At 44.9% G+C, this 23,606-nt stretch overlaps 1 protein-coding gene across 9 annotated transcripts in view; it reads right to left on the bottom strand.

Moving 5' to 3' along the window:
- STIM1 (stromal interaction molecule 1) overlaps positions 1-23,606 on the bottom strand; it is a 106,330-nt gene that overhangs the window by 51,549 nt on the left and 31,175 nt on the right. For 6 of the 9 annotated variants that reach the window (XM_062567515.1, XM_062567521.1, XM_062567519.1 and 3 more), the window contains exons 3-4: positions 10,756-10,889; positions 343-457 (exon numbers count right to left, since the gene is read on the bottom strand). In XM_062567515.1, coding sequence (XP_062423499.1) covers positions 343-457; positions 10,756-10,889 — 249 coding nt within the window. Of the gene's footprint in view, positions 1-342; positions 458-10,755; positions 10,890-12,450; positions 12,526-23,606 lie in introns of those variants that run through there. The other 3 variants (XM_062567518.1, XM_062567523.1, XM_062567520.1) reach the window with 2 other exon arrangements.

The raw sequence follows: 23,606 nt of genomic DNA, 5'->3' as shown, positions 1-23,606 counted from the left end.
ACAGCAATGAACACTTTCAGCTATGACAGCAGTTCATACATCATATTTAGGTGTCAGAATTAACAGCTGGAAAAAGTAACAAAAGCAATAAAATCTGGAAGGCACAGAAAAAGCAAGCTGGAAGAAATACTTGTAGAAGGCAGAAAAAGCAAAGTAGGAATGTTTGTCCTGGGATGTGCATACACATTGCTGCCAAGGTTGCATAGAATTCGAATTGTTTACCACTTTTATAGCAAGAGGTATGCATGCATGTATATGGGAGGGTGGCGGCAGGAGAGAGAGAGTTTGTTTTGCTTGCTTGTTTTTTTCTGTTTGGGTTTTTTGTTTGTTTGTTTGTTTTACCTTCAGATGTCTTCCAGGCCTTCCAAAGATCTTCCACACTAATGAGCTTGTCTTCGCCATGGAAGGTGCTGTGCTTGACTGTTGGGTCATGATAATTCAAGTCTTCCCTCAAGAACTAGGAGAAGAACAAACAGTGGGATTATTCTTTGATTCTGCTTTTAGAGAGAGGAGGAACATTAACAAATTTTCACTTGTCTTCCTTAATATATTACAGCCACAGGTCTTTAAATATAGCCTTTTTTTTTTTTTTTTTTTTTTTTTTTTTTTTTTTTTTTTATCATAAAGTCCTAGTAACAGTCCAAGATGAAGCACCTCTCTCAAACAGCTGGTCTTTATTCAGAGCTCTAAGTGATTAAAATTTCATCACCTCTCTAGATAACTTGTTCCAATAAACAATATCATCCGTTAAAAACAGAAGCTTATTTCTAGTTTGAATGCATTTATCTCTACTTGCATTTTTAAAGTATCATTCTGTCTTCTTCTTCCTAGATTAAGTAGCCCTCTGCCAGCAAAGATTTCTTCCCTAAGTCATCTTATGCACTTCACAGAGTCACAGAATGGTTGAGATTGGAAGGGACCTCTGGAGAACATCTTGTCCAACCCTCCTGCTCAAGCAGAGTCACCTAGAGCACATTGGACAGGACTGCGTCCAGACAGCTTCTGAATCTCCAGGAATGGAAACTCCACAACCTCTCTGGGCAACCTGCGACAGTGCTCAGTCACCCTTCCAGTAAAAAGGTTTTGCCTTATGTTCTTAAGTTTCTCATTAAAAAAGATACATTTTCCCAACCTCAAACCATTCTTCCTGTTCTTTGCTGATCATTTTTTCTCAAAGTTCTTTTCCAACTGTCATTGTAAGAACAGGTGCCAGCATTCCCACAGCAGTCACGCAGGTACTACGTAGAGAGGTACCACTTGGCTTTTGGCCTGTTATCATAGCTCTTCTGTAAGCTACGAGCCATGAGAAAAAGATTCTTGTTGCTAACGTCAGCAGGTAAAATTCACAATTCATTCAGGGAACGCACCAGTCATAATAAATGTTCTGTTTTGTTCCTATCTCCCTCCAATCTCAGGAAAAGACAGGTCAGAAACAGAAGACATCAAAGAAAAGTGAAGAAAATTATGCAATGCATGAAACAAAGGGAGCAATAAGGTTGAAGCACAATGTACACAGAAGGAATCCGTGAGATGGGAGGAAAGCAAAGCATGCAAAAATCAAACAGAAGAGAAGAAAGAGGATCACTCGGCTTACCTTTTTACTAACATATTGGTCAAACGAGAAAGATATAAATTTATATTTAAATCACTCTTTTTGAGGAAATATTACGTATTCATTCAATAAATGATTAACGCGTGGAATTCAATGATCAACATGTGGAATACAAGTCTTCTAAGTTGAAAAACGTAACAGAATTATATAAAAAGTCGTCTCTACATAGAGGATACTATTTTAATATTGGATAGGGTATTACAAATATCTGTGAACACTTTAGCTTTGCAGACTCCTTGCGAATCTGCCCAGGGCCCTACCAAAGCCCTCTGCAGATACCTGTGCCTTGACCTTGTCACCCGTCTGCTCTCTTGCTTTCTAGAAAAGCTTTTTCGCCCTTTCTCGTCATGCAAGCAAACCCCGCTGACGTTTGTGACTTTGCCGTAAACTCCTTCCCCTGGTCCTCCAGAAAGCCCTGGAGCTCCAGAGCGCTTCGCCACGCTGCAGCGCGCTCTTAAAGCCACACGCTGCTGCAGAGCTGCCGCTGGAGAACCTTGCCCGAGCCGCCTTCAGTTTCTGAAGCGCGGAAGCGGACCCAGCGCCTCGTGCGCCGTGACCACCCCGCGCAGCGGCTTCGGCGCAGCCAGGCACCGGCGCGGGCGCAGAGACGCGGGCTGGCCGGGGCCCAGGCGAGAGGCCCGCGGGCTCTCTCCGCGGGTGACCTACAGGGCGATGCCGCAATGTCACCGGGGGCGACCGCTCCGGGCTGCCAGCGCGGCTGCGAACTCCCACGGGGATGCGAGGCAGCAGCTGTCGCTCCGTATATTTAGCTCCGGCAGCGCAGACGGGAAAAGCGATCTCCTGCAGCTTTCCCCCGACACCCTATCGCCCAAGCGGTGTGCCAGGGCCTCTCGGAAGGGGACGGCGTGCTCCGGCACGGCAACGGCGCCGCAGGCGAGCAGAAACGGGCCGGCGGGGCGAGCGCGCCGCTCCTCCGGCAGACCCCTGCCCGACCCCCCCGGCCGTCGTCCGCACGCCCGAGCCAGGAGGAGCCGGGCTGCGCACACGGAGCCTCAGCGAGGTGCCAAAAGCAGATCTGCCTCCTGCTGCCAGCGCTGGGAAACACCAGGAAAAGTAGGGATACGGCCAAACGCTGCCCAGAACGGCTCACAGAGAGAGCGGATCCCGCCTGGAGGGAGGCTCTCCGGAGCCTGCTGGCTCTCCTCGCCGTGACCCTGGCCTTTACGTGGGACAACGCAAAGACCCCTGCGGTCGGGGTGGGGATGGCAACGCTGTCTTCGCAGCTAGGAGCATCCGGCATGCGCTCTGCCAAACGGGACTTCCTCAGCTACCACCAGTGCTCAGGGAACTCTAACATACTGAAGTCCCATCGGTGGCTATCGAGCCATTTTTCAGATCCCACGGTTGTTACGATCGATTGCATGAACAGCTTCCTGATTTCAAGTTGTACAGCCCTGATTTTCTTTTTCCCAGGGTAGAGTGGGACTCCACAGAGAGTTCACATGCAAAGACTGCAGTAGTGAACACATACATCTGGTATATTTTAGTATAGATAGATACAAATTAGTCACAGGACTCCTAGATGTCCAAAAAGAAAACCAAAAACCATTGTTAACATTTCTTGCATAATTTACCCGATCTTTCTGCATAAGAATTGTATAACGTTACCCAATGCCCACACGGAAACCAGCTGTTGCCCATCCTTCATGAACTCCCCCCTTGCTTAAGAGCCTTTTATACAGGTGTATTGGGAAAAAATAAAGAAAAGAAAGGGAGATGATGAGCAGTGCAGCACTGCCCTGAGCAGGCACCCAGAGGTCCTGCGGGGAGGAGCAGAGGACCAGGAGCAGGGGACACATCTAACTGCTGCTGAAGCCCTTCGCAGTTTCAGCCTCCATAGCAGCCCATCACGCAAAGTCGGCGGCATTTTATGCAGACAATCTTTTCTCCCACTCACGTCCACATTTCGCACACCCCTTCTTTTAACAGGTCTTAGGCACCCTGTCCTCTCTCCACCTCTGCCCGGAGCAGGCCTGCAGCTCCAGCGGGCTGCGGGCGCTCTGGCCCACCGGCCGCAGGCAGCCGAGCCCCTCCGCCTGCCCCGGAGCGGGCACCGGGATGCAGCGCCCAAAGGAACCGCTCCCGACCCGTCTGGGGCTGGCAGAGCCGCGCTGAACACGCCGACCGCACGTAACTCTACCTGAGAGAACGTCGCCAGCTGCCCAGCGCCGGGGCCGGGATCTTCTCCTCGGCTCCAACGGGGCGAGGACTCGGCGTCGCACGCGTTCTTGCCTTGTCTCAGCGGCTGCAAGCACACCTAAAACAAGCAGCTCCACGAGCAAGCAAAACCGCTGAAGCGTGATTTTCTGGCGATTTCTGTCTTTTAATCCGCAGCAGCTCCAGCTACGTTCTCTAAATTTCCCCGCAGAGCCTTCAGATCCTTCCCACACACCTGAATTCTCTCCTCCCCAAATATCATCATCTTTCTTTGCTATCAATTACCGCATTGGCAAGAGGTAACATGTGGGCACTGATGCATTAGGATGTAAGTGGTAAATGGCCAAAAACAACTAAATAACTGCAGAGCTCACAACATCTCACTTCCTTCGGTGAGCACTCTGATTTTAGTGTCTTTTCTGAGCCACCAACTTCCACGAAAGCTGCAGGAAACGTTTTATTTGCAAGCCCTCATTCTCAGTAGCATGGCTGAACAAGGCAATGGGCTCAAAAGTTAGAGAAGATGAGCAACAACATAAACCTTGTTTCCTTATGAAACCAGGCTAAAAGCATCTCAGAGACTGAAATTTGTCAATTTAATCCTAAAACAGAGTTGCCCCTAAACAGCTGGAGCTACCTTTTGAGTGAATAGGAAGATCAGAAATAGATCGCTAATTAGAAGATTTCCCCAGGAGAGACGAGTTCTTTCATTTTAATTGAGGTCACTGATGGCATCTTAAACTTTACTGAAAAATCACTTCCAGAAAGGAAAAATGCAATGAAGATTTAAGGACAGCGTAAAGTTGTGGGACACATTTTCACCTACCTTACCTATAATTAAAATATTAAAAAACACATAGTTATTTGATGTGTCTCTCTCTGTCTGTCTGTCTCTCTCTCTCTCTATAGTCAGGTCTTTTCATCCAAACAAAATGTGCGCTTTCCCCAAGAGAAAAGGCCAAAATAATAAATGCAAATACAAAGTTCTCAGCTGCACAGGGAAACAACTTTTAACCAAGCAAAAAGCTTGGTCTTTTGCAACGGAGCGTGCAGGCTCCCCTAAGTTACGTGTCCCTTCTGTTCTTGGCGCGTGCAGGCTCACCGCAAGCCCAGAACAAGCAGTGCGCGTGGGTGTTTAAGCAAGGACTCCTGTGATTAAAGGTTTGTGAGACCTCCGCAGCCTCTGCCGAAGCATACAAATGCTTCTGGAGAACAGGTGATTAAAACCAATCTTCAAAATTACCTCAACGGGGAAAGCTTACTATTATTATTATTACTACTGGAACTAACCTACGATCAATAGAAAGACAAACAGTGGAAAATATGGGGCTTACAAAGCAACTCATTCAACTAAACTCAATGTATCTGTGCAAAGTTACCAACACATTCCAGACTACAATAAAGACATTAGATCATTTCGTTGCAGAATTCTGTTTCAAATTTACTTATAAAAGATAAATCTCAAGTATATCAACCTAAAGGTAGACCACTCCAAGTAACTATTTGTGATATGGCATTACAATATATTCTACTTTGATATTAGCATCCTCTGAATGGAGACCCCCTCAAGTCCCTGCCAACCTGAATTGTCCTGCAATACTGTGATCTAAAGCAGCCTAGAGAACTTCTCCTTGTTTCCACCAGAACTGCCTTTTTTACACAAGCTGCAGCTAGCTTTGCTGTTCCTCGATGGACGCCAGCGGCCACTGCTGTTCTGAGATCCTTACAGCTTGCACAGTTGTGCATCTATCCACGCAAAGCCTTCGCTCTTAAGGTTTATGCTGACAGGGAAATATCACTGATTTATCACAACACACGCTTTCCTTGCATTTTCTGCATCATTTTCTACAAAAGGTTATGGAAAGGGAGTATGCCGTGGTGTTCTCAACTCTGACTCCTGAGATAAGAGAGTTGCGTACGCTGAGAAAACAAGTGTGCTATGAAGATTAAACATCAGAGCCATAAAAGGCTTAAATTTGAGCCTCTTACATTCTTTCAAACAGTATCTGCAGCAGCTGTCCCAAACCAAAGGCCGAGAGTTAAACCACGACTGCAGTGCCTTACGCAGGGGCCGGAGCTCAGCGGTCGGTAGCTGACTCGCCAGGCAACGCTCCCAGACTATGTTCTCCAGGGCCTTCCAAGCCTTTCCGGCTGCCGAATTCCACGAAACGTTAACACAAGCTTCAAGCTTACACAGGTAAACCTTGCAACTTGGGGTTGCTCTCAGACTTCATTTTTTCCATATGTAAAACAGATAAAAGCACTATTTTGCTGTCAGTTGGGGAGACCTGAACAGGCAGACAAATATTTTCCATAAAGGAACATTTGCACACAAAATGCAGTATGCTTGTTAAGTCTAAAAGAAAATCAAAGAAAAAACATCTTCAATTCTCAGAAAAGATACATATTTAAAACACTGACTAGGTTACATTGGGAACTGTGATTCATACTACGTTTTACTGATCTTTTCCATCTTTAACCCTAAGATGGTCCTGAGTCATTTGTAAAAAGCAGTAGGCTAACAAGAAGAAATAAACAAATGAAGTAATTATGGAGATTTTCTTACTTTCTTTTACAAATTACATAGCATGATCTTGCTATGACCTGAGTTTGATATAAATTTCACAACTGCTTCCTGGGTCTCAGCTGCTTCCGGCAAGCCCAGAGCAACGGTGCTGCGGCAGGTTTCCTTTCCATCGGAGGCAGCACTCCTGAGTTACTATTTTGCACCTGCACGCTGGATCCCTGCTCCGTTTCCCACCCAGCTGCTGTGCGTTGTGCCCTTACAGCCGTTCTCGCACAAGGTATTTGTCTGATGACTCACCAGCAACTGCAGCACCAAGGGTCACATCTCTGCTCCTCCACCGCAGAGCTTTCTGCTTCCGTCTGCGTTCAGTTTAATGCTAGCTTCAATGTAAAGAGCGTGCTGCGAAAAACAGCACCCTTGCTCCATACTTTAACAGATCACACCTACTTAAAATGCTTGAGGCAAAAGTGTGCAAGTTAGGAATGGGACACTTTTAGCAACAGGGATAATTCCTGGGATTCACCCTGACTTTCCTCACTCTGGTAAAAAGCTGCTTCTGTGTTCACATGGTGAGCAAAACACAGGGCAGCTCTCCACGTCTGGGGAGCAAGGAGGGAGGCGGGAAGCTGGGAGCCGCAGGAGGCATCAGAGCACCAAGCTTGCGCTAGGGCCTGTCGCTCACTGCACCTGAGAAAGAAAACATGTAGCTGCTTCCATGACATCCATTTGTGGAACCACAGAAATGCCTCTACTGAAAAACAGCCTTCATTCAGTCCGACAGATATGCTGACCAGAGACCTCCAAGACGGACCCAGGTGTCGCCCCATGAAGCACACCAGCACCTACCAAGCACTACGCTGGCACGTCAGAGCTTACTGCGCTCCGGATCGCACACGCCCGCACGGCCAAAGGCAAGCTCAGAAACAAAACCCGGCTGCAGGCTGCAGAAAAAGTGATAACACCGTTCAAAATCTCTGCCGCAGCAGCGCCGTGCTTTGCCAAACCCCAGCTGCTCTTCCTGTGGCTGAGCATTGCTTTCCCAACGTGCAGAAGGTCGGCAGCCTGCGACTCCCCGCGTCCGAGGCGAGAGGCAGGGACAGAGAACTGAGGAGCCAGGCCACCAAAGCAGCAGTATTATTAGCTGCCCTCGGTACAGGCGGCAGGAGAAGAGGACGTAGGCTCGGGTCCAGCAGCTGTCGCAGCAGAAAGGAACGTGGAGTCAGGCCTCAGACCGGGAGCTGCCGCGATGCCTCTGCCAGCTTCCGCGTTTCACACCACAGCAAAACTGTTTCTTGTGGCAGGGCCCTGAGCCCAGCGGGCCCGCGAGTTCAACGCGACACATAATTAGAGGAAGAAGCCTGTTTTTCCAAAGGATGCTCTTATTTGTCATATCATTTCAAAAGCATTTTAATCCAGGTAAACTCTGCATCAGAAGCCAATTACCACTGGCCAGCTCAATTAGCCAAAACGAACTTTTACTATTTCATAGGAAAAATTCCAAATTTATCTACTTCTTCAAATTGCCTATATCCATCTATTAGCAGCATAAGTCATGGAGTTCTCATTAAACATCAGAAGCATCAGCCTCCCCCTCCCTTTCTAACAGCCACAACCACCCTCTTTTTTTGCTAGGAAACCTGTGACAGCTGCAAAACTCCCCTAAATACCATTCGGACACGATTCTTATTCCAAACAGCTCAGCAAATAATAGTAAACTTGACAGAAGGGGTGAAGAGAAAGACACTAGGAGAGAGAAAAGGGAAGGAAGCCGGGATAACTTCAGGAGGGGCGCGCAGGCTGCTCGGGGGCATGACAACGGAGCCTCCGTCGAGGCTCAGCTTCAGGAGTCGTCCAGTCGCCAGGCTGGCTGGCTCCTCGTAGGCAAGACAGCCTGGTCGAGGAAGGGAGCTGGAGATGAGCGCTAGGACAAATTCCATTTTGCAGAGCAGGACGAAGGAATGCATGCAGACCAAGAGAAATATGGGAATTGGTGTCAAGTCAGCAGAATGCAAACAGTCAGACTCTGATGAGAAGACACCTACTTAAACGTCCAGATTTGATCAAGGGGAAGCCAACGCAAGAGTTCATAACAGGAAAATGTAACAGTCTGATCAACAAGCTGAACAACACAATCCCAGCACCTGTATTTCTAATGAACAGGAAGGGTTAATGCACACACAGAAAACTGCAAGAGCGTTCCTGTAGCCAAGACAAATGACGCAAAGGGCTTGGACATCTGTCTGAACGGACAGAAAAATAACTGCAAGTGTTTAAGACAGACCAGTAATTACAGAAGCCAGGGATTTTGAAGTCTTCTGGAAAAAAAAGTTGTTAGTCGTACAGAGGTAATAGCCATACAGTGAAACGACTTGACCATAAAACCGAAACCCAAGTCTTTGAGCACGATAATATTGTTAGCATATATACAATAAGCTGTCAACTAGCCTACAGAAACAGAGGGCGGGATTTGTTCTGAGCAGCATAAAAATTGCTGTTACTGCTCAATCCTAGCAACAGAGGTTTATCCTGTTTAGTAATGGGTGAGCTGGACTCATCAAGTGAATTGAATTGCCCGAGGCTGCTCTGGAGCCAGAGGGAGAGACAGAGTTAAGGTTGCAAAGCAATCCCAAGCAAAGATCTGGCAAACAGGAAAACGCTGGATTTTAGGAAATGCAAGTAGAAGCTTTTTATTTGTTTTAATTTCTCTATAAAGTAGAATTTAGACAGTGGGAAGGGCCTGCAACAAGACAACAGACAACTGAATCCACCCAGCAAGGAGCACATCTTTGGCTCCTCATTAACACGCTCTGTGCTTCAGGTTACTGTGCCATCTCTCTGGAGACAGTAACCTTCCCAAAAAATAAAGGGGCCTTGTCATGATTAGATTTGCCCAATAAATTGAACTGCTGCGTTCTTTAGGCAGGAGATTTAACCTCCCTGGACCTCAGTCTCTTTATCTGAGAACTGTGAATAATGCTTGCTGGAGAAGGGTTTATGAAGGATTTGTGACGGTACAGAGTTTTCAACAGACAGCACTATGTAGATGCTAGTGTTTCAAACGTGTCGTATTTTGCCACACATATCAGAATGGAGGGGGAGGGGGATCAAACATGTTGGTCCAGAAACAGCAGGTCACATTTTTGTAAATTTTTTAAGAATGAATACACACATGCACAGATTATACCAGGTTCTACCACTGGTCATTTTTCCTGAGTCTACAAAACATGTATCTAAATTTTCATTTGGTCAAATGCCGTAAGATACATCACACGTGTTCCCAAGGCTAAGGAGAGCAGCACCCAATGGCAGACAGAAGCCTCACCATGGGCACATACTGGCTAGCACAATAATCTAGAGCAGTGGTCTCAGCAGCTCCTGATTCATTTCCTTCCACAGCCAAGAATTCAGGTTATTCAGCAGCCCTTGCTCCAAGCACAGTCCAGCCTCCAGTCCTTTGACATGGACTTGGCACAGGAGCTATGCTTCAACCATTCAGGAAAGTCATGTAGCTCCAGAGATGTACACTGTCTACCTGAGTCTAGTGGAAAGGGTTGGACGTGCAACATACCCATATCCTGCCACTGCTTTTGCTATGGCTTGAGGAATCAGAAAAACTGACATCATTTGACTGTCAGTAGATGATTTCACCAGTCTGCTTTATTCTCGCTTCCAATACTTTGCTTTTCTTATTTAGAGTCCAATCACATTAAAAGACAGAATTCCCTACCCTGAAGAGAGTCTAGCAAACGAGTATCAAATGCAATTGAGGCTACGTTAACAATAATAAATAGCTTTCTCTTTTATATTAGTCACTATTTCTATTGACCCTTATGTAAAAAAATAATTTCCTTCATCAAGAATTTTATTTCTCTTTAATGAAGTTATCAGCTAAAATCTCAAAGGGCAAGACAATACAGACTCACTCCTTTTTCTGCAGTAAGCAAAAATGTACTGTAACTTTTCCAGTTGAGTTGGTCAAAGAATGTAATAAATACTATAATGTGAAAGGACAACAGCCAGTACATTTGCTCCACAATATTACAAAGAAGGGCTTGACCAGAGTCAGATGTGCTTCCCAGCTCTAGGATTAAAAAAAGCAAGGAATGAAATGATAACAACACTCACTCATGTAAAAAGGTCTATTGGTGTCTTTCAGTGTTAGAATAAATTGTTACAGTTTGTGTGTAAAAAAAGATTTGAGTTGACAGAAACCCAACACAAAGGGAAAAAACAATCACACACACTAAACCTGGACCAAGACTGAACATTGCTTTCTTTGCTAGATATAGAGAAAGGCAGCCCAAAAAAGCCTCTGAGGAACTGAATTTCAGGCTTCACCATCACACTACTGTTACCCGTAATGGAACAGTCCTCCTAGGTCCTCTCCAGAGGCAGAATACTATGTGAGAGAAGAACAGAAAAGTCATTTTACACTAACCTCATCACTCTCTTCCACATCCACATTGCCATTGGCATCATCGTCCATCTGCTTGTGTATGTTGCGGACAGCTTCAAAGCTGAGCTGCTCATCTTCATCATGACACAAGGGCTTATCAATGCGGCAGAACTCTGCTTAGGGAGAAAACACTAACATTAGGCAGCCTGCACCAAAAGAAATTCCATCTTGTTTTCTCACTAAGCATCTTACTTTTGAAAGTGCTTACTGAACACTTGAGAAAGTATTCCAGTGTTTCCATTCATGGTAGAATGAAATGTAACTGCCAGATTCCTATGAAATTTCTAATTCAAACAAGAAAGGATTGGTCATGGCCTAATCAGGGCTGTTCTTCCTCGAGCCAGGTTCTTCAGCATTTCCACCTCCACCAACCTCCTGTTCTGTAACAAAAGGAAGTGCTCCGTTTGCAGGTACCAGAGCGAGGGCAACCTCCATCCGGGTCAGGGACTTGTCTCCTCAATGCGGTGTCTATCTGGGTTCTCCTGGGAGGGAGGAAAACGCGAAGACTGTAGGGTTATGCTTTGTCTCCTATTTTGTGAGCTTCACTTCTCATTTGGATATTGTTAGTATTGGCACAGCATCCAGGTAGGACATTTTGGGAGTAGGAGCTGAATGTTTATATAAATATGTCAGCTAAAAAGAGTTAGCCTGCTTCCTGATTATGAAACAGATTGTTTTGTTTTTGCGTATTTTTCTACATTTCAAAACTAATACTTCAAAATCTTCTGCCTGCCTGACTTCATCTAAGCACCAAACTTGGCTTACCCACTTCTCCTACGGTACCGCTGCACATCAAGGTGCCGTGCGCCATGACAGCTCTGCAACCTGACACTCCCATCTCACTCACACACTCACACTTGGAGCTGGAGGGTGGCAGGAGGAGTAACAATTATCCATGCTTAATCCTTGTTGCCAGAAAAGTGTAGATAGGTTTGCATATTTAATGATAGTAATTTTTCACTTGCGTGCCATTTACAAATAAATTTTGTGGTGGTGGTGGTTTGCCTTGAGGATGTCACTTTGCTGTGGAGCACTGAATGCTGATCCTCTGTTAAGGTCTCCTGGATGCAACACACATGAAGATCCTCCGTGAAGGTGGAACTTTGAGAAGCACCCTTTATTAGAAAAAACAAGACTCTCACTTTATAGTGAGAGCGGAGGCAGCAGCCGGCACTGCGGGAATACCTCCACCCGGCCCCCGCTCCAGTGGCTGCTGCTTGCACCCTGCTCTCCTAGAGCACCTGTCATGTGAAGCACGCTTTAGAGAGGACAAATGGATATTCATCAGGGGACAGTATGTGCTTCTGTTACAAAAATGGGTTTTCACAACCAGGCTCTCACATCATTCCTTTAAGGTACCCCCAAAGGAAAAGAGACTATATGGCACGTCTTCTTGCAGCATTGAATCATGAGATTAGTCTACTGCTGCAAAATAGCATCAACTAGAAATCAGACTCTATACACACACCCACGAACATCAAGTATTATTGATAAGTAGATACCACCACCACAGCACTTCTTGCCCATTTTTGTACAAACATTAAAAACAGTTTTGCAGGGTAGGTATCAATAATTTAACAAAAGGAAGACCATTTCTTAAGTTTGCTTGGGAAACAAAGGTTATTATGTGTCTGAATAAAACACACAATAGTAAATCTCATCAGAAGAAACTCCCACCTGTGTGAAACTGGCTGAGCAGTAGCAAGAGGAATTCTGCACCAACCAAGAGGAAGAAATGCCTTTACAGAAAAGGTCCAAGGGAGGGGTCTCTGTGACCCACAGAAGCAGTTCCATAGCCGTGCTCCATCCCCTCTTAGATATACAACCACTGCAAACAGAGTAAGACGGTACTAAAAAAAACATTAATTATGCCAGCCAAGAAAGGCATACTTCAGACCTGGCCAGCTGGTAGCTCTTCAGCCACGTGGTGCTCACAGCCAGTTAAAGCAACTCCGGTGGCCCTGCCACAGGTGAGTGGCGCAGGGTGCTGCCAGCATGCCAGCTGCAAGGGGTCCGGCCTCTGCAAGGCAGGAAGATAGCAGAACTGCAAAAACTGCCATCACCAGCAACGCAATACCACCATCTGTCCACCTCCGTGGTTCTTAGGATCAGTAGAACAACCTTGACTCTGTGGAACACATTAAGTGACATAGACAACACACATGCACACACACACACAGTAACTTAATGTTTGACCAAGCCTGCGTATCTGGCCCCTCAGAGTTGGGGTTGAGTTTTCTTTTATAACTTCTTTTTAGCATGCTGTGATCAGTAAAAACCTGTTTTTCTATCAGGCCACTTCTGTGAGTGGGAAAATCAAGACCAAGTCTAAAACTGGCATTATTTATAAATTTGTTTTTATTATCTATAAAAAAGAAAAAAATTATTGTCACAATCTCCTCCTTCTACCTTGTACAGTTGTAAATAAACAGTGGAAAATGTAAAATGGTTCAGCTTTGAAAAGATCAGGTCCACCTGTGCATCCCTGCATCAGGATATCTGAAGAGGCCACATGTTGCCTTACTGTTTTTTCCAAATGCAAAGATTCAACCATCAACCTACCAAATTCATCTACAATTGAAGCCATTTTCTCTCTCTCTAATCCAAATTACCTTTGAATTAGAGACCTTTCAGTGGACACAGATCTTCTGATGTCCATTCATCCTTTGCTAGCTTATATAAAAATCAGTGCGTTCCAGTAAGTGGACACCAAGCTCTCACTCCATATCAACTCCCAAGATTGAACCAGAATCAACAAGACCTTTCCATTTAGCTCCAGCATAACAAATATTCTGCTTAGGACACTAGTCAGTAGGCTCCATCTAAAATTTTGATTCTCTGTATTAATTAACTGAAGATGAAAATAAGCACTGGAATGCCACCCTGTTTTACTATGTGATAAGGCAACTTACAGAGGGGATAACTGAGGTTCACTCATGCATTCCTGGAGAAGCAATGCTGGCATCAGGCACAGATTCAATAAGCTGCACAAAGAACTAGAAGTTTATTCTCTACAAACCACTGCCCATGTGTATAGCCAGGGATTAAGTCCAGGAACCCTACAAAATGGTAATCAGACGAGAAAGCTCTTCCTTCCACCTTGTTGAGCCAAGGTGCTCTCTCTTTCACACCGCTCAAGGCCTGGTGCAGCAAGAAGCCAGTGCAGATAAGAGGCACAAAGCCTGCAGCAGGATCTGGGGAAAACGTCCCACACAGTAACACGCAGTAACCCAAAGCAGTAGCCGGGTGATAACAATACGGTAGGTAGGGTGGGAGCAAGAGTAGCAGTTCTGAAGGGTAACTCAGTATTTCCCTGCTTGGGTAGGCAGGGAAGCTCCATTATTTCATTACATCTTCTGAGGCAGCACAAGGACCCATGGAGGACTGCATTTTGTTTAGCACAGACACCAGATTTTCAACTTACTTCACAGTAATCAGAGTGAAGTAAATTTTTGTCTAAGGTAATTTGTTTGGTTGGCTTTAATTGGAAAGGTAGAGGAAGTTCTCAGGGTTGTATATATGTTTCTGGATGCCTTAGAATTGATCTGCTCAGTAGATCTGATTTTCTTCTCCTAACCTGTAAGAATTTGTTCCTGCCACTCTTTCTTTGTAGTCGGCTCATAGTCTTGGGCTGCATCTTTTCTGCAATAATCACACAGATCTCAAAGAAAGGCAGCAAGAAAACAAGACAGTTATTGTATTTATACTGCCTTTGGACTTTACTTCAGAAGGAAAATGTAAACGAACTAAGAAATATCTCCCAAAATATTACACGATCATCTTGTTCTGAGCCTGTGGTTATTATTATAGCAATTAATGTAGCGACACTGTAGCAAAGTTCAATGTACAGGAAGGAAAGATGATTTTATTTTAAAACAAAAGTAGTTTTATTCATATTAACATTTTTATATCCACTTAAGAACTGTGAAGTGCCAAACCATGGCTGTTCAAGTGGTCTGTCCAGGATTTAGGTAACAAGACACACGCATTAAGGTGATATTACCCAGATTTCTTGCAGTCACGGGTAGGACAAAGTGTGGATATTTGTAACAAATTTTAAGAATGAAGCATGACTGGAAATGTTTTCCTGACAAAACCCCAGAAAGAACAACGAAGAAATGGTTACAGGAATGGCATGTGTTGATAACCAAGTACACAATGAACAGCCATTACATTGAGGAATGTTTGTTGGCATCAAGGCCAGAAAAAGCCCATGCTCCAGTAAGGCCTAAGCACAGGTGATTTATCAGCAGAAGGCCCTACATTACACCGCCAGGGTCACAAGGCTTCAGCACACAGCACAGGCCACTCCTCTTCCTGTTAGCTCAACAGGAAGACAAACTGCCGCTGCAAAAGTACCCCAGATGAAGAAACAAAAGACACGGGGTAGCAACCTTGCCTAAGATTTATTGAAGGTTAAGCAAGATTGAGGCAAAACGTTCACACCATAATAACCACTGCCTTCTAAAGGGTGTAGACAGACCTGTCCAAAAATCAGTTCCTCCCCTGGGTTCCTTTCGATGGGTGATAAGGTAGGGAGGACCTCATAGCTGGCATCCCTTGTCCTCCACGGCACACACAAGCAATCCGCTCAGGCCACACAGACACATGTCTTTGTACCTGCCTGCAAGACCTTAGGTGAGTGAAAGCCTTGAGATGAGTGCGAAATTGTTTCTGATTAAATAAAGAACACCTTCCTCTTGTGTAACATCTAGCACTAATTGTGTTACAGCCCTTTCTTGCAAAGAGACCCTTGTCTCTAGTCACCGTCACGTGCCCCAGGCTGTTCTTCACCTGCAGACCCCAGGATTGATGGGGGTGCCTTTGGCACAGGGGTGAGCTCTCCCCCATCCCATCCCATCCCACCCCACCCCACCCCACCCCACCCCATGTCATTCAGACTCTTCTGTCTCTACGCCTGGCGTCCAAGGTCTCCCATTCTGTTTTTTATCTTCCCTCTATCATCTCCTAACAGCCACACCCTGCCCCCCTCCCGCTTTTTTATTTAAAGAATGCTCTTCCCTTCCCCACCCTCCACCCCCAGTCTGATGTCCTGAGACTGCAGATGTACGGTCACCTTGATGGCCCGCTAACAGAGGTGCTATCAACACATGCCATCTTGATATCCCCTCTTCTGCCATTCCCCCGGTGCTTCCGCACCCACACAGGCCCATTCGCTCTGCATTCAGAGCAGCCCCAAGGTCTCTGCACTATCTCTCTTCCACAAAAGGGATTTTGTAACCTTTCAGGCAGTCTCCGGGGAGTCAAGAGCACACCGCTCAAAGGCACTACTGCTACTGCACGCCCTGAACTAGAAAACTGTTACCGGACGCGTAAGCGCTGAAGCAGGGCGGGCAGAGGTGGGGTGGAACGGGTCCTGCAAGGGAGCTTGCTTGGGTTCTAGGGACAGACTAGGAAGACGTCTGTGGTGAACTGCCTACGGCAGAACGACCACACGCTGGACGTGGATGACGTTCTGAGTTGCTCTGCAGTCCAGTCTTCCCATGCTGCGCCTGCCCTGGCAAGCTCAGCCCAGCGTGAGTCAGGCTGGCTGGTCTGCACGTCTAAGGTTGAAACCAGCACATTCTCCTCGGCTTTGCAGTGAATGAGAAGCGCACACGCAACCAGTCCGGCCATCTCAGCCAGCAACTTGCAGCCCAGGGGCAGTAACTCCACAAGTAACTCGCTCAAACTTGCCTGCTTGTGATATGACAAAGCACTGAGTGCTCTGAAAACCTCAGTTCTAAAAACTCTTAAGCCAGAAAATCTTACAAGGCCAGCAAATGCACTTCAGCCTCCGACAGTAAGAGAAAACTTTCGTGGTAACTGTTAGCAACACATCCCAGCAATGTGCCTTTGTGGCAAAGAAAGCAACAGCCTCTGGGCTGCATTAGGAAGAGCAGACACCAGCAGGTCGAAGGAGGTGATCCTCCCCCTCTGCTCAGTCCTGGTGAGGCCACGTCTGGAGTGCTGGGTCCAGTGCTGAGCTCCTCAGGACGACAGGGACAGGGAGCTACTGGAGTGAGTCCAGCTAAGGGCTACAAAGTTGATTAAAGGACTGGAGCATCTCTCATAGGACGAGAAGGTGAGAGAGCTGGGCCTGGTCAGCCTGGAGAAGAGAAGGCTTCAGTAGACCTCATCAACTTGTATAAATCAGATGGGAGGGTATAAAGATGGAGGCAAAGTCTTCTTAGATAGTAGTGACAGAGTGAGAGGCAATGGACACAAATTGAAATACAGGAAATCTCATCTGAACATAAAAAAACGCCAGCTTTGGAGACTGTCAAAACCTGCCTGGACAAAGTCCTGGGCAACCACGCTAATGCTGACCCTACTTGAGCAGTGGGGTTGGACAAGATGATCTCCAGAGGCACCTCCCAACCTCAACCATCCTGTGATTCTGCAACATCAAAGTATTTATTTCCCAGATGTTTTATTTCTTGTGGGAAATTATCTCTAGTGGGAATTCTTTTTGTTCAAATTCAGGTTCTCTCAATTTTCTTCTATGAAGTCCCATTATCTTTAATACAGTAATGTTTGAAAAATTGTGTCAATACCATGAGAGTCAATTGCCCCCAGCAGCACTTTGTATTATAACACAAGCAGCTATGGGGCTAGGATTAGATAGCAGTTTAATTATAAGAATTCTGATTTATATAACTCACTTTATAAATACCAGAATAGCAGCCAGAAAAGAAACTTGTATTCTGAGGGAAAAAATTACACATTTTTGCTAAAACAAACAAGGACTCAGCTTTCTTGCTCAGGGGTTCTTCTCATAACACTCAATGTCAAGCACAATTTATACATTTTAACAAAAACTTTTAACAGTTTTTTAAGGAATGTACATAAATATTATCATTCCCACTTGAATAATAAGAAAAATGAAAGGGAACTGAGTTTTTTTGCACCGCTACAGCACAGCAATGTTACAGAATAGCAAAGTGGACAGCTAGGGAAAAACAAACCGACCAACTAAGCAGAACAACCATCAGTTCTCCAGCTCTAGATACCAATCAATAGAGCCTGCAATCACACAAATGCTCAGCTAAAATATTTTTTACTACAAGATTACATTGTACAGCTGGATACTATTTACTATATAGAAAACCAGCTGCTACTACTCACTTCATGTTTAATATGCAATACTCTCCCACATAGGCATGTGTAAATTCATATGTAAAAATATGTCCTTTTAAAGGTGAATTTGTCAAACAGAACTGAGATTTCAGCACATTGTCGTTTCATTACTCTGATCAGCTCCTTCCGTTTGAGCTAGTTCCTTCAGAGGTAAAATCCCTTGCTTCAGACGTACTCAAGCATGGCACAGATATTCTTGCTTTGAAAGGAAGCAATGGTGTTTTTCTCATATCAAGAAATAACATGCAATTCACAGGCATCAAAAAGGTGGACTTCATCTTTCTATCTCCACTAAATCCTGGAAACCTCTCAACAGTTATTTTCATAGTAGATTTAGTAGGTGAAAGATTCCAGATGAAAGGAGTTTCATCATGAGAAGATGCAGGAGAGCATTCAAACAAGCATCTTGCTCCACACAACTAAATTAAGCATGTTTTCCTGCTATGATATTAAATTATCATCACCTCTACAGCAGTGGGGTCTTTAGCAGCTATTTAAATAGATGTTTAATAGATGTTTAGTAGATTAATGGATGTTTTAAATGTTTTTTCACTTCACCTTTACATGAAGCACTACAAATTGCTTCTGCAGTACAGAACCCTGGACCTCATCTGAGCACAGGAATAACCCAACCCAGCTTTTCCTACTAGAAACCTTGAATTAGGAAATCACTATCAGCAGGAAGGCAAAGGTTTACTTTTTTCTTTAACTTGCAGTTTTTAAATTCGAATATTTATACATAACTCAAGATCTTTCATTGTCTACAGAAGATGCCCCATATTCCTGAAAAGATGCAGCAATCATTTTTTGTGTGTCAAAACCTCCTGCTTTAGCCTCTTCTTCTTACTAGTGAATGTGGGTAGGCAAAAATATTACATGATCGGCAGAAATAACCCCTCAGTGAGTCTGAGAACAGAAGAGTTTCCTCCAAGACTGCTCGTCTGGCAGTCCTTAAGAAATCCTCCAGACCACAGCTTGGAAACGAGCATGTGTACCAACCTCATCCTCAAGTTCAGCATAGCAGAATAAAGCCTGATCTTACTATCATGAGTCTAAATTAAAAGTAAACATTAAGCTAAGGAAACCAACTAGGCTAGGAAAAACATAAATGCGATCAGAGATTAGACGATTTGATCTTTGATGCACTTTTAAAGTGAGCAACAGGCCAGGGTGCCTTTGCTGGGAGCTCCGACCAGAAACAGTGGCAAACCACCTATGACGAGGGTCTGAGAAATAGACGGTGCAGAAGTCACAGGGCCAAACTTACCTTCCCTGATCTGGTGGCACAGCTATTGGCTTCTCCTCAACCCCCCTCTCTCTGAGGAGCTACATGAGAAGGTACCACGGGAGGGGAAAGAGATGCAGAGCAGAGCCTACTGCTCAGGCCATACCCTGGCACTGCAAATGCCGCTTCCTGCCAGCGACCACGAGACCTGCGTTAAGAACAGACACAGGAAGGAACTGACCACCACCTCGCACTATGTGACACAGTGGTGGAGATGCTAGTCCTTTTTCAATTTAAAAAAGTCAAAGTTTTCTCCACAAATGGGCTTCTGTCCTTGGCACCAGCCCAGCATGTATTTACTACAATTAATTCCCTCATCACTGATTGCTTCATCACTGACTGCAATAAGGCTTTTCCATCTTCTTCACACAACAGTTTACTGACTCAGATAAGCATAGTTTCATCACAGTTTTTCTGAGTTCACTCATTCTTCCCTGCACCCAGCAGCAAAGCTTCTATTTCCCTAATATTTTAGCTGTTGCTTCCACCCAGTCTCCGCCAGCATAAACCTTTGCTGTCCTAATCTGCCTCTTCAAATATTTTGCTCTCCCCAGCCTATTCCTTCCCTTTAAAATATAATAAAATAAGCCAATGTCCCACACATACCAAAATACAAAACAAAAAGCCTTTTTCTCTGTTCTGGAGAGAGAGGAGAGGGAAGAAAAAAAAAAAAAAAAAACACACAACACCAACTCAATCCTATGTTTTGGGGCCATATCTGCCTTTCCTAATCCTGCCCACTCTTCTTGCTTCCTACCCTGTTTAAACAGGCAGTCTATTCTACTTAAAGATGAATTGCCAAATTTCCTTCCCACAGTCCCTAATGTGAATATTCAAGTATGATTCTGCTCTCCCCACTGTTCTCAAATCTCTCTTCCCAGGACATATCTCAGACCAGGTCGTCTGGTCTAAAAGATGAGCAGCAAAACCCCCAAATCCCATGTCCCAGAAAGTTCTAATGAGCCTAACTAACCAGGGATAGGATTACCTCCTGATAACCTATATAAACTATCTGCTTACACATTTCTTTCCCTTCAGGCTGGACATAATTGAATTCTTAGCAGCTCCAGAGAGTGCAGGACATTCACATTTAATTTTATTAGGAAGTCCTTCATCCAGTATGACTACGCCTTCACAACTTAGGCTCTTTAGAAGGGGACAGCCATATCATATAGACTTCATATAAATTTCGATCCACTTTGCTTTCATGTTCACTGGAGCGAGGTAAAGTTAATTACCTCAGGCCTGTAATACTGCAGGCAAGTGAAAACTCAAGCCAGCCAGCCAGCTGCAGTTAGAAAGATCAGCTACCTACTGGCTTTACAATACCAGCAACACCACTAGAAAACACTAGACATTGCTAAATAAAAACATCTCTTCCCTCATCTTTGTACAAATTTTAGCTGCACAGCTTCAAGGAGGCTTCAAGGGTATTAGTACCAGCATTTCAAAGCAAGAATAGTAGCATTTATCTTTTCAAACTAGTTTAGCTGAATGGAGAACACCTTACATTGTAATCTAGTATCTAAAGTATCTAAGTATTTGTTTGCCCACTAAAGGCCGAAATCAGCAGTGGTAACTGGGACAGTGGGTGTGAAAAAGAAACAAGATCATGATCTGAGTTTACTGCCATAAACTGCACGTTCTGCCAGAAGGCATCAGGCCCTGAAGGAGCCTTGCTGTGGCCTAACGACTGGGACTAGCAGCATCTGGAGAGCAAGGAAAGAACAGTCAGTCTCCTCCGATTTCACAAGCTGATATCACCACCATAGCACGCAAGAGCCTAGGAGGTCTTAAAGAGTAACACAGCCGATCGATCGATTTTTTTTTTTGGGGGGGGGGGCATATTTAAATAGCTCACATTGCTAGAATTTGCACTAAACACCTTGTCAAGAATGATCATATGGAATCCTAACACTTAACATCCTGGGCTTTAAAGCTGTTCCCTCCTAAGAAATGTCTCAGCATAGGACAACTAACCAACAGACAGAAAGCCTTTAACTTGCAATGGTAATTGTTTAAAAACTGGAAAAAAAAAAAAAGTTTGGGAAATAAAATGATCAAATACGTCCAAATATGAATCACTTTATTTGAAAATTGCTGTTTACTGAAGAGCACAGTTTCAATGGGTAATCATACTGGCAGGGTAGCACTCTAATCAGTTCATAAAATGTTTGATTTTATAGATTCTGTATCTGTCTATGGACTCCACTTTGATCTGGGGACTTCTTAGCAGTTGAAGGGGCAAAATTCAGCAAAGTAAAGTACTGCAGGATAGGATTGTGAAGGGCTTTTGGAAAAAGGCTCACTGATTCTTTAGACAATGATCCAAATCCCAAAATGCTTATAGGTGCTTGAATGAAGATCTTTAGGCTTTCTGCGCTAAAGAAGGGAAAGATTTACTTCATACAATGAAGGGCCACCAAGATGGTTGGGGGCTGGAGCACTGCCTCCATGAGGACAGGCAGAGGGAGCTGGGCTTGTTTGGTCTCGAGAAGAACAGGTTTCAGGAGGACTCAAGAGGAGTCTTCCCCCACCTACGAGGATGTTGAGGAGAGGGAGCGAGGCCTTTCAGTGGTGTGTGGCAGGATGAAAGACCAGGAGCATAGCTGAAATATAGCGTATATCTCTCTTCATACTGAATATAAGGAGAAAATTTTTCACCACAAACACTGCAATGAGGACACAGAGAAGGCAGTCTCCATCCTTGGAGGCTTTCAACACCTGACTGGATAAAGCCCTGAGCAACCTTGTTTGACCCCAGAGCTGCCCCTGCTTTGAGCAGGAGGTCGGACTAGAGACCTCTTGAGGTCCCTTCCAACTTGAATTTTCTTATAATCCAATGTTTATCAGAAAAAGAATCTGCAGTAATTTCTTCAACTAACTTTTATCCTTATTCCTGAAGAAGTACAAACTGTAAACAAACACTGCCACAAGGGTGAACCTTTAGTGGAGGGAAAGCTTGCTTGGCTCCTAAGACTTACTTTTGACATTTTCCTAAAAATAGATGAACGGGCCATGTGATGTCAAGTAATAGACATGGCTGCAAAAGCCAGAATCTGCACTCTTCAACTATATTAAAAGCGACACAGTGCCTGACCTCTGCTCGGTGTCAAGGAACTTGAAACCACATGAGTCAAACACGGGCTCAGGCCCAACTCCCTCTCTACTAAACACCAGTTTGCATGTATTCCCTGGGAACATAGGGCTTTGCATCCCTTCCAGCTCCGTCCCGCCTCCTGCTCACTGATGGCCCAGATGACCAGCATCCAGTCCTCCCCACGTGTGACTAACAAACATCCCTCCTTGGAGCAGTCTCAAACATTTGCCCACAACGCAAGCCAGCTCGCAACCTCCCGCCCCATCCGTCACCTCGGCAGAGCTCCCCTGGAGCCCCCAGCCTCCTGTGGGAACGGTTTCATTCTCTCCACTGCCAGAAACGTCTCTTCAGGCCACGAGCCGTGCAGGGAGCCCAGCCCTACAATCACTGTACGGAAAAAGGATGGAATCAAGGAAAACAATCAAATGTTTTCGATGAGAGTTGCAAATTATAAAAGGAAAAATATTATAAGGGGTTTTTCTTTTTTGTTTTGGGGGGTGTCAGACTATTTTATATCACACATAAGATGATGGTTTTCTAAACTTGCATTTTTTTCATATTAGTTATATTCTCCCCTCATTATCTAACACAATATCTAATTTAAATTGCTTGGTAACTGTCAAAATCAGAATCAAACCCAACTTATCACTGTAGGTAGATTTTGTTTTACAGACCTACTATCAAAAAACTGTACTGGATTCCTAAGATACATTTAATTGCAGATATACCTTTAGTGCTAAAAGTATGGGGCAAATTCTCAAAGAGCGTATGCATTTATTGAGAGAATGTATAAGAAATTTTTTTAAACCACATTTTAAAAAAATCCACAGAATATTCATAGCAAAACATGATTATCAACCTGCTTCTTAGTGTCCACACTTGGGCTGCGGAGTAACCACTATTAGAAGAGTGCCGCTACCTCACTTCTCCCACCCAGCAGCGTCTCCCCACCGGCGTGGGGCACAGCTCCCCCACCACGCCGAGGTCCCGGCACGCACTAACACAGCATTCTCCTGCCTGTCCCCTTCGCTGCTGGCAGCAACCAGCAGATCCAGTTCACAGTTTCAGGTAAAACTGACCTTGCTTCACTTCAAATTTGGGGTTGGAATACTTATTTTACACATAACAAATTTTATTAATTTGTAGCTCCTCCTATTTTTCTTTTCAGTATAAATACGTTGTAGAATTTTCTCAGCTTTTCCAAGAGCAGTTCACCAGCTCCTGCAAGTCGCAGCCGCGCAGGGCTTCCCGCACCAAAGCCCCCTTCCCTCGACAGGCAACTCGCACCACCCTGATGGGGACCAGTTC

This window comes from Rhea pennata, chromosome 1 (assembly GCF_028389875.1).
Source record: "Rhea pennata isolate bPtePen1 chromosome 1, bPtePen1.pri, whole genome shotgun sequence".
NCBI classification, from domain to species: Eukaryota; Metazoa; Chordata; class Aves; order Rheiformes; family Rheidae; genus Rhea; species Rhea pennata.
Note: the sequence above shows the minus strand (reverse complement) of the source record. Positions and strands in the feature narration are given on the sequence as shown.